The sequence below is a fragment of the Zootoca vivipara genome, chromosome 2, assembly GCF_963506605.1.
Source record: "Zootoca vivipara chromosome 2, rZooViv1.1, whole genome shotgun sequence".
NCBI lineage: Eukaryota > Metazoa > Chordata > Lepidosauria > Squamata > Lacertidae > Zootoca > Zootoca vivipara.
The window spans coordinates 78,076,205-78,088,499 of NC_083277.1; the positions used below are offsets into that span (position 1 = coordinate 78,076,205).

General features: G+C 37.5%; 1 protein-coding gene across 2 annotated transcripts in view; it reads left to right on the forward strand.

The window, feature by feature from the left end:
- The window catches only part of SLIT3 (slit guidance ligand 3), a 414,666-nt gene that overhangs the window by 284,479 nt on the left and 117,892 nt on the right, over positions 1-12,295 (forward strand). For both annotated transcript variants that reach the window (XM_035105174.2, XM_035105175.2), the window contains exons 10-13: positions 396-467; positions 1,363-1,434; positions 4,391-4,462; positions 11,534-11,677. In XM_035105174.2, the coding sequence (XP_034961065.1) occupies positions 396-467; positions 1,363-1,434; positions 4,391-4,462; positions 11,534-11,677 (360 nt within the window). The remainder of the gene's footprint in view (positions 1-395; positions 468-1,362; positions 1,435-4,390; positions 4,463-11,533; positions 11,678-12,295) is intronic.

Here is a 12,295-nt window from a genome sequence, read left to right on the forward strand (position 1 = left end):
AAGACAATTCTTGTTTGTGCTAAAAGCTCAGAGCCATTCTGGATTTCCTGGATTTGTTTTTAACATCTGGCTAGACTTCTGTTGGTAATAAGAACAGGAAAAGTAATATTGACAATGGACTCATATTACTATTTATAGAGAGCTTATGGGATAGTCTACTCCTCCCACAACCCATCTTTAGAACATATTATTATTATTATTATTATTATTATTATTATTATTATTATTATTATGTGTGTTTTGCTTTTGCCTAGAATCTTGAGAAGTTTTAATAGCATTTAAATATTTGTTTTGTTTTCATGGTTTTAAGTGTCAGGTATATTTAAAAATAAATACTAAAGATTTATCCTTTGGCTTTGCCTTTTTGGCCTTAATGTGTTTAATTTTCTTTGTAGACGCTTGGAGCAGAACTCTATCAAAAACATTCCTCCTGGAGCTTTCTCGCAATATAAGAAATTAAAAAGAATGTAAGTATTTTAAGTAGTTTAATACAGTAAATAAAATATTTTCAATGCTTGGAGTTGATAAGCTACAATCCAGTGAGGCAGCCACATGGGCAATAAGTATCACCTACACATAGGCTGTTCTTGAATACTGCAAATCATTCCAGTTCATGTTCTTCTAGAGAGAATTGGTTTTTCACAGTGCAACACATACTGCTTTACCATACTATTTGTTTCTTTTATTCATGTTTATTTTGTGAGTTCAAATATGAGATAAGGGAGCTTGGAAACTTAGAGAGTTCCTTCCCTTTTTCTGATATGCAATCCTATGCATATTCATATGCATTTTCATGCTATGCAATCCTATGCATGTGCACCCAGAGGTAGGCCCCACTGAGCTCAATCAGACATACTCCCAGGTAAGTGTGTGTAGGATTGCAGGTGTATTCAGTGTTTGCATTTATATAATAGGTTTATAGAAATATAAATGGCATTTCAGTGTAATAATTTAGGCAGGTTTCCTTGTGTTTTATGACCCTCTTAGAAAAAATATGTGTTGTGTTCATAAATATGCAAACAGAGAATTTACTAGATGGAGAGTTCTTGTTATCCTCTTAACCACTGCTAGATTATTTTAGTTCAGCCATGTATTGCTCATATAGAAAATATAGAACCGTATATGAAGGCCAGTATAGTTGTATGAGCTATGATTAAGATAGAAGTGATGCCACCCTTAAAATGAAGTTCATTGTATCATAGTCACTATGTGTTTGGTGAATTCACACCTCTCTTTCCACAGGATTAAGAACTTTAAGTGGAGCAGGACTGTGTGCTGCTGTTATCTAAAGATAAATCATTTTTAAAAGCTTAGGGCGCATTGGTAAATTGTGTTGTCTTCTTCCCTTGTGTATCCTTACAGTGATATCAGCAAGAATCAAATATCGGATATTGCATCAGATGCTTTTCAGGGCTTGAAATCACTCACCTCGCTGTAAGTAGAGGGTAACCTTGGATAGGAGATTTGGAGAGTCTTAAAAATAAATAGATCAAGTATTGGTTGGTGATGCTTTCCTTTTCCCAGTGCAATTGTCACCTTGTGAGAAGAACCTAATCTTTCTTAAATTGGAAATTGATCAGACAGACCTGAAGGTGCCATTGTTTATGCAACTCGTAGATTCCATTTAGAGATGAATACCCTATGAAGGTTAGATATTTAGGCATCTAAAAAAAACCCAGTACTGTATACTCTTTGTATATTTCTTTTACTTAGTGTCAAAAGCAGTGTTGGTAGTAACAACAGTTAATCTATATTCCTTGAAACTTGTTGCCAGAGGATCAGCCTTCTAGAGCAGCTTTTCTGCAACCAGAGTTGCAAATTGGAAGGGGAAAACTTTGCCATGTGAGTTGCACAGTAGGATCTTTGGATTCAAGCCAAAATTATTCTATTATTTAGTTACATTTAAAAAGATCCTTGTCCTGTTATTTACTATTGTATGTCTTGTTTTAATTTATGATACATGATGTCCTGATCACTGTAGGTTGTAACCAGACACCCGCCCATCACAAAATTGTGAATGATGGTGCAGAACTGTGTTTATTAATCTGATAGGCAAGTTTGAAGCTTGTTCACTACAACAGCTAAATATGTCTAATGATCCAACACTGAACAGTTCTCTAAAATCGGCTTTGTTCTCATTTTCATGGTTTGATTAGCAGTAATTGATAGTAATATTGAAATTTCCAGGACAGGGTTTTTTCTGTAATAGCACTGACCATTAAAAATTATTTGCTAATCTATGCTGCTTCTTGAACAAGCCCTGTTATAATGAGTTTCTTTATCTTCAAGTTAAAAAATATGTAGGATTAGCTTGCTTTTTTTCAAATGTTGATCAAGAGTAGGGGCCCCATAGCTGCCAAGTTATCCCTTTTTTTAAGGGATTTTCCCTTATGCTGAATAGGCTTCCTCGCGAGAAAAGGGAAAACTTGGCAGCTATGGTAGGGGCTAAAGAGACTTTGTGTTATGTGAATTATCTTGTAGCCCTGAATGTGCTAACAAAACTAACATAATTTTCATTTAATTCAGCGGGGTCTTTAGTGAATTAGTATTGGATTGGAAATGAGCATCAGCTTCTTCTTTCATTATATTTATAGCTCAGAATATGTTACAGCTGTTTCACTGAAATGATATATCACTGTCCCCAAGGTCTCTCAATCTTTTGCACACTGTGTCTAAGACTTCTGGGTGCCAGTAGGCTTTCTGCACATTTAATTTGGCTGTCCCAGAGCATAGAAGGCCTTTTCCAGACTGTCTGGAGACATTTCGCATGATGTGTCAAACCAGTTCTCAGATTTGGGGTGACAAGAGAATTTATTTCAGATATGTATAAGATGGTAAATTGTTTTCCCTTCTGATTCAACCCATTTTTAAAAGATAGATTAGCTTGGATCCAAATAGATAATGGTGGTTAGCCTTTGGCATGTCATTCGTGTCTACATGATCACCAATGAGTGTGTGTTATTGTTTTTGTGGGGATGCCAGAGATGAAGAAAGATGTTGTTGAATGATTCTGATGATAGAGCATTGCAGTAATCATTTTAACCTTGAATTATTTGGCTAGGGTTTATTCAATTAAGCTAGAAACGTAATGTTTGTTCCTTTAGGTATCTAATATCCAGAGCAGTTGTTAGCTAACATTCCTGCAACTTTTTTCTTAGCATAAGCCTATGCATGCCTCATAAGCTTTTACCTCTACTCTTAGCATTTCCTTCTGGAACTTGTAACGTATTTCAGATCCTTTTTGAAAGCTAAAAAGATGACTTTAGATTATGCTAATCTAACACTTAGATAGAATGTTTAAAACTACTCCTGAATAATGAGCCAAAATGTACTAGAAAATGCTCATGGAGCAAAACATTGGGCATCGATATCCAGCAAAAACAAAACACCAAAACAAAAAGAAGCAACCACCATATACTGTTTCTTACCATTGTTCACTGCCCCCAGTGCACAATGAAAAAGGTTATGAGATACGCAAAAATCCATTTTGAAAATCACACAATGGTGTGAGTGGTCCTTCTGCTTCTGGGTTGTGACACTCAGCTGTATTGACAGCCAGTTGTTTGGGGATGGGCATGTGAAATGCTAAATATAATAGAGCAGTGCTGTCTCCTTTAGGAATTGTCATCTCAGCAGGACAGGCTCTGAGATCCTAATGCAAACATTTGTTCAGCAGGTCTCCAATTTCTTTTCTTGCTTTCCTCAATTTCAAATCCCAAATCTTTTTTCCAGTACTGTAACATTCTTATTTGCTCTTCAATACCGCATGTTTATTTAGGAGTAAGCACCACTTAACATAATGTGATTTATTTATGAAAGAACATACATAGGATTGCATTGAATATAAGTGAAGTAAGTTGCTGCTGCCTCATAATGCAAATATGAAAAGTTGTCTCCAATTTTGATTTGTATATGGGAAGATTGCCTTGGAGGTAATATCCTCTTTCCTTATCCATCACTATCCCCAAGCAATTGTTGATACTTTAGATCCCAAAACAGTTTTTTAGTTTTATAGTTTTATTTGTTCAACTTTTCAAGAATTGATGTCACTTTATTTTCTCATATATGTTTATAGGTTAGAGAGGCTAAGATACATAAATGAAATGTTCAGTCCCATTTAACCACCCCACTAAGCCTAAATGATAAACCAAAAATTGATGCAGAGCAAACACGATCTTGAAAATGTTTTATGACATAAATAAAGCAGGTAACAATACTTTATTAAATTTTCAAAAGTTTTTCCAAACATTTAATTTACCTACAAGTCTTATTTTATTGATAGCTAGACGTTTAAGTGAACTGACTCTTGATAAAGAGATGTGGCTAAACATTAGATTCGTTGTAAGTAGTGCACCTTTGCCTATTTAATTTGCCTCTTTGTATTTTTCAGAGTGCTCTATGGAAATAAGATCACAGAGATTCCCAAGGGTCTTTTTGATGGGCTCGTGTCTCTACAGTTGCTGTGAGTATTATCCTTACTTCTTTTTTTGTTATAAAACTTCGTAGATATTTATTGCTCTAATTTCAGCTAGCAGAAGCAGGCTGCTTACTTTGTGCACTGAAAATTAATTGAAGCCCATTATTCCTATGTGGTAAAACTGGTATGTGAAGCCAGCAGAATTTCAAATGTCATAATTACCTCTATATAGGCAAAGTAATTTAGTAATTTATGTCTAGCTTGAAGTCCTCTTGAAGTCCTAGGTCATAGCTGCCAAGTTATTCCTTTTTTAAAGGGATTTTCCCTTATGCTGAATAGGCTTCCTCGCGAGAAAAGGGAAAACTTGGCAGCTATGTCCTAGGTTGAAATTCTTTTTTGGGACAAAGCATTAACTACTAGTCAAGTGCAATCAGCAAGAGAACAGAAAATTTGTTTAGCAGCTTTCCCAAGAGCTGTATGTTAACATCACTAGTACATTCTAGTATAACTAATAGAAAGCTATTTCATAGTAGTATAGCAATATAAGAAGTCAGAAAGTAAAGGGAAAACGCTGTTTTTTCTGCATAGAAAAGTATGCTTTACAATTTCAGCTTTATTATTTTCATAGAAACTCCATGCATTACGTTCTTTTGTTTCTTTAAAAAGTTGAAAAAGAGATAAGTGAAGATTATTTGAAGGTGTTATTGGAGGCCAGGATTCCATAGCCCAGTGCTTGACAACACTGTTCAATTGATCAGATGTGTCTCAACCTCAGTAACTTAATCTGCTTCCTATAACAATTCCAGATGGCCCAATATCTCAACCCCAATCCTCTCCAAATGCATAAAAAAGAGATGGGTTTTCAGTTTGTGGTGAAAACTGAACAATGGTGTTGTTGGTTGTATATCAGAGGGAAGAATATTCCATGACCAATGTACTACTGTTGAGTAGTTAAGGCACTTCAGATTTCACTCAGAGATGGAATGACATGAAGAGCTTCCCCAGCATATCTCCATGCAGAGCAGTGGACCTCTAGTAACAACTGTAGACCTAGGAGTGCCCACAAGCTAGTAACCATTTCAAATGCCCAATAATCCTCTTTTGTCATATTTTCATTTTCATTGCAGTCTACAAATGTTAGCACATTGAAGGGGTGGTCCTTATTGAAATGGTGTGCTGTCATTTTGTTTGAAACAGGTGGTAACAGTACAGGTTGCATCTACAACTTCCTTCTTGTTTCCTGTTACCAAAGTATGGCTAGTAAAGAATGCCATAGAATTATAGATACCAATTTTTGAAGCAGTTGGTTGCTATTCTAAGTGTGCTGACATCCCATTTGTTACAGAGATTTATTCCAGGCTTATGATTGGTGTAGATGTCTTGCTAAGATTGTTTTTGCTGGCATGTAAACTCCATATTCTGGTTGTGATAAGTTAATTATCTACAAGTCTCTCTTGCTATTTATGCCTCCTGCTGACTTTTGATAAAAAAGAACACTATTTGTGATAGATGATGGACATGAAGTGCATTTAGCATGAAGTGGAAAATCCTGTCCCTTTGGCTGATTGTTTTTCATTTCTATTTTTATGAAATGGCAATTTTATAAATTATTATATGAGACAGGGTGGTGCTAGGGGTTAGTGAGATATAGTTATTTTGATTATATATATATATATATATATATATATATATATATATATATAATCAGAAGTAACATATAAAAATATACAAAAATTATATCATTAGGTATCCATCTAATTTGATTAATGTGTAGACAAGGTATAGTTAATTCTTTGAAGCAACTTTTTTCAAATATGGTGAATGGATAAGTCATAAATGCTGACATTCCCATTTGCCTAGTGCAAATAGGACTCATAAACTATTCTGGCAGGATATAAAGGTAAATATAGATTATACTAACCATGCTGTTTTACTTGAAGAGAGCTGCTCTAATGACATAGATATAAATATAGATATATACTAAACTGGTTAGGTACTGAAATGCCAGAAGAGTCTCCTACATAGTTCAGCATTAGTGGCCAAATGGTTGTTGCCAACTGGTTGGACGCTTCAGGCTTAATGTGTGTGCTCAGTAGAAAAGGGGCAGTCATCATCCGTGGATGTCTGAGCCATAAAAAGCTTGCATTTGGTTTGAAACCTGCTGTTGAACAGTTGGGAAAGTGTCCTCTCATTAGGTCTAATTTAGCATTTAGAAGGCTGTAGATTATATTTTTTTTCTTATTAGCCTGGAGACAAACGGATAAGAAAAGTCTAATGAGAGATCCAAGTAGCCAGTTTAATTTCTGAGGTTTATCACAAGCTTTGTAGCATATGAAAACAATTGTTAAGAGAAGGTGAAGGCTCTTTCAAGTAAGCTTTGTCCCAGGAAAGAAAAGGATGTGCGATTCAGGATTGGAATTCAGTTTCTCTTGTATCCTGCTAGGTTTCTATAAAGGACTATACATCTTATTTTTTAATTGAATTTCAAGATTTTTGTATGCTATTATTCAGTCCTTGAAAAACTACAGTGAAAAACACTGCTAATACTCTGTCTGGAATTTATCTTCTAAACTATTAAGTATTCTAAAAAAAATAAATCCAGTTGTGGCCTGTTGAATTTGTATTTGTGGTAAACATGATTCAGGAGCTGCCAGTGTGATGGGATGGTGCCCTGCCTCTGCCCTTCTGATAGTGCTTCTGCTGCTTACTGTGGGGCAGACAGGCTGGGTGCACTAGTGGGAGCATGGCTGTTGCAGTGCACCCATGCAGCTCCAGTCTCTTTGTCACCCTGCTCCTCCCCACACCATCCTTGCATGTGAGAGCAGCACTGCTGCCAGCAGGGTGGCAGTGTGACATTGTCTCACTGTGCTGGACTTTCCTAGCATGATTTAGATAACCCTGTGATGGGTAGGGAACTGTCAGTTTTTAGTATGTATAGCGTGAAAGAATTAATAGGTACCTGTCAGGAATGGGTGTCATGAATAAATCACACAGAGTAAGTCTGCTCAACAGAGCCAGATCTAATTAGCACAACAACTCTTCTCAGTAGATCTTGCCCCAATGAGGCAGTTGTGGAGACTGAAGTTCCCCTCCTTCCCACAGCTGCCTAAATCTCCTTCATCCTGGGTCCTTCCCAAGCAATCTGTCATGGACTGATTGGACATAGAGGAGTGGTGAGAGGCACAAGCTGGGAAACCCCAGCTAAAGCCCCATGGGAAGAGTCAGGGGATTGGTGGTGGGATGATGGTAAGTGGTCAGAGAGAGAAGACTGGGAGAGGAAGTGTCGGAAGCTGGAAGAGCAACAGGGTTTAGTGAGCAGGAAGACTCTGTTGCAGATTGCAGTCCAGACTTTGAGGCTGAAGTAGAGGCTGGAAAGGAGGGGAGTCAAGAGGCTGCTGAAGAATCAACAGAGTCTCTCCCTCCTGCTGCGACGAGCTTCTTCCCCTGCTCATCTCCAAGAACACACAGAAAAATGAAGAGAGCAGAACAGAGATTAGTTGTGCACAGATGAAGTTTGAGGCTGCTTGGGAATAACACTGGAGAGCAGGAGCCTTAGACAGGGATGGGAAAACAGAGACCTTCAGTCCTCACAACTGTGTCATCAGGGCAAGAACTACCAGGCAGGGTTGCTGAGACCACTAGGCCAGAACTGTACTTTAGTTTACTTGAATAAATAGTTCACTGGCATCGGTGACTTATTACTTTCGTGCTAACCTGCATCTAACTCTGGCCCTGACACAATCTGAGACAACACAGAACACTTGCCTCTGCTCATCCCTTTTTATACCTTATCTGGTCCCGGGGCATCAGGGGGGAGTGTAACTTGGCACAGCAGGAGGGGGAGGTACCCTGGCTTCTTCACCAGCCTGACTCATCTCTGTCTCTTGGGTTCCCTCCTCTCCTGCTTCCTCCTTGGATTCTGGTCTTCTCTCTGCCACAGGCTCTCCCTGCTCACTAAACCCTGTTACCTCTTCAGCTTCCGGCAGCTACTCTTCCCAGGCTTCTCCCTCTGACCACTCATTGTTATCTCACCACCAATCCCCAGGTTCTGAGCCTTGGGGGTTCACCAACTAGTGCCCACCATTCCTCTGTGTCCAGCCAGCCCATGACACTACCATCTTAATAACATAGGAAGAGCACCTCTGTACCTGACCAAAAACCCATCTAGTCTAGCATCCCATTCTCACAATGCCTACAGGAAGCACACAATCAGTACATGAGTGTAAAAGCATTCTCCCCACTCACGTTCCCCAGAAACCAGCATTCGGAGGCTTACTGTTTCCAATGCTGGAAATGCACATTGCAACATCTTGTGGTAGTTTAACTATGCAGTGTGTGAAGAAGTAATTTATTTTGACTATTCTTTAAATGTCTTTCCTCTTTGGCACTGCAATTTATTTACAAAAACTGATTGACTTGTTTCTTTTATTTATTATTTTTTAAAACTCCATTAAAATGCAGTGATATTAGATTCATACCTTGCTCCCATGAGTGGCATCACTTGAGTAGACTCTCTCACAACATAGGAGGCAGAGGCAACTTGTGATCCCCAGTGTCTCCACTTGTTATGGCAGGTTTGGGGTTCTATGGATCAGTGTGGGAGCTGATGCATTAGAGGAGAACATATGGAGAATTTAGCTTTGCATGACACACAGTAATAAGATTACCATCAATAATAGACCAACAGTGAGAAACATATTCAGTGTGAATACCGGTACTTCCTCACAATGCCTAGTAATATAACACCAGCAGTCCTTCCAAATTATTATTGGTATATCAGAGTCAAGCAATTTATTTCCATGAACTAACATAGCTCCTTAGGTGGAACTTTTTCTGCCTTCATATTCAAGGTGACTTGTTATATATGTAATTGCTAGTACCTGAATAATATATAAACACTTCCCAGTGCTCTACAGAACCTGTAATTACTGCTAGCAGCTGCTGTAGCACTTAGTGGTAGGTAGACTCTCAACACCTGTGATATACAAATAGTATGACAGCCATTGTAAAAAAAAAACAGTCTCATATGCAAGGCTCCAGTACTAAGATTACCTTTGTAAACAAGGCACTAGTATAAGATAGTTAAACAAATTGACACCACAGAGGGACACAACAGCCCTGTGAAGAATACACCGAGAAATAGTGACTGAGTCAGGTTAGAACTTGGATTTCTCCAGACCCACAGTACCTATATTCTATCCCATAGTAGTTTGAATTCTACTACTGCACTTTCCCCCATTTCGTTTTATCCATTTTTGTTGTTTTTGTTAATTTTATAAGAATTGTTAATGATGCTATTATAAAAAATGCAGGCAAGAGAAAAGAGGGGTCTCTTTATGTAAGTTTATTTTCACAATTCTTTCTGGTTATTAGTGTACTGTACTTAAAATGGTTCTAGCTTATCTGATAATGACAGAAACCTGTATTCTCTTGAGTAAGGCTGTGAGGTTGTCTGATAGTTTGCTTGCTTGTCTTCTCTGATCAGAAAATTAAAATGTTGGTGAAGGCAAATGCAACAATAATGTCTTTCTTTTCTTCTTCAAACCAATTATTTTCTATCATTCTGTTTTGGAAGCTCAGGTTATTCTTTAAACACTTGAAATTGTATTCATGTTACTACCGTACATCAGTTATGAGAATATTAATTGTGCAGAAGGGCTGTTGGTAATCTAATCTATTTGCTTGCCACTTCAGTACATATTCTTAAAAAGGGCATAATTGAAAAACTTATCACTTTGGCAAATTATGACTTTTTTTTTCTTTTGAGATGAATTTTAGTACAGTATTGTGATATAGTACTGTTGTGCATATTCATTGTGAGATGGATAATATTTATACATACAGTAATATCAAAAAGCGGCAAGTGGTGGTTGATAGGCATTCTTTTGGAAACAATTGCTTCATAGCACTTACCTTGTGAGCTATCACTATGAGTTATTCAGATATGGCAGATAGTGATGGAAGTTCAGAAATAAGCGGTAGCTTAGACAAACACGAGTAGTTTCTCTCTTCTAACCTCTTCTAATCTGTTATACTCCCATAAATTTAGAATTCCAGAACACTGGGCATTATATTCCCTCTGTGCAAGCTCATAACTCTGATATTTACTGCTTCAAAGAACACAAGGCTACATAAGGGGTGTGACCACAGCCACAAAATCTTTCTCAATTTGTATATTACACACAATTAACATGGGACAGAACCAGAAAGCTCTCACTCACGAATAACAGGTGCAGACATTCAGCTCCAAATTCACTTTTAAAATGTCAGATTAAACAGCAGCTATACCATTATAAGTATCTGAAGAAGTATCTGAAGAAGTGTGCACGCACACAATTTTTTTTTAATTTTGTTTCAACTACATCAGACCAACACGGCTACCTACCTGTAACTATACAAGTGATGTGTGGAAAGGCCCTCAGAGGGATAGTCCCAGTTCTATGAAATAACTAGACAACTCCAGCAGGTTAAATGAAATATTGTGGTATGTCCCTGTCCCATTAAGACACTTAATGTAGCATGTTAAACTTATTAATACACAACTTGCAAGACAGAATGCTTTGTTTGTTTTTAAGGGATGCTTTATGTTGTGACGTGGGGTTTGTGATTTCAGCTCTCTTGACATAACATGCTGGAGACAGTTCTCTAGTAACAGCTCTTTATTAAAGTGAACAAGACTGACTCTGAGGGCAGGAAGGCTACATTTATAGGGACAGGGAACTAGCTAGAAAGGGATACATTTTGGAGGGAACAATATCAGGCAATCACAGTGCTGCCTTTTGGAGGAAACCAATAAGATAGAGGATCCAAATACAGCAGCTTAAATGAACCAATAGTAGCTGTACCCTCTGGAACCAAAAGGCAGTTACTTTATCCTAATGCAATACAGACAATAATAATACAGATATAAAATCCTTTGACTCAATACACAACACTTTATATGCTACTATTTACAAGTATTCTGTTTTGACTGCAGCCGAGGTAACCTGAGAAACCTACTGGTATATACCACAGTGCATCACTTCAATACCATTCTTTTCTATTGCTTGCTCAGAAAAGCTTTGTTTAGTCCTCAAGAATATTTGTATTTTAAAACTATTTTTGTTTTGTTTACAGGCTTCTAAATGCCAATAAGATCAACTGCCTGAGAGTAAACACCTTTCAAGATTTGCATAATCTCAATTTGCTGTCTCTCTATGATAATAAGCTGCAGACAATCAGCAAAGGACTTTTTGTCCCTCTCCAAACAATTCAAACTCTGTGAGTATCCAAGAATGTTGTTGTTGTTGATTAAATTGGTTAGTCACTTTATCTTGCCCAAGGCAACCCAAAGTGATTTACAAACACAAACAATTCTGAGTAACACTATGTCTGCCAGAGTGCTAGAGGCTCCAACCCGCAGGGGTGTGGGCAGTTGAAGTGTTAAGAGGTTGAGAAATAAAGAAGCAGACAAAAAGATGGAAGAAAAGTGTTATGGACAGAGCAGATAGAAAAGAGAATGAAAGTTACAGAAAAAGGGAAGAAAATAGATAAAAGGCTGGGCTGGAAGGGGAAAATTGGCAGTATTTAAAAACATTTAATTTTCCCAAAAAAATTCATTTTTTTAAAGATGTAAGAATATCATATTTTGCCTTCCTGACTGATTCAAAATAATAAGAAAACATGAGAATAGATGTTGCTGCAAGTGGCAGCAGCAGCGCCTGCAGCTACATTGGTAGTAGAGACTTGTGTTACCCCATGGTAGTTGAGATTTGCGCTGCTCAGTGGTATTGGCCTGCTGCGAGAATTAGAATTTTAACACAGTCAGAATTACGTAGCACTTAGTACTTTTCATTGCAACACAGCATGAGAGAGAATGTTTGCTGTTCACAATGGCTT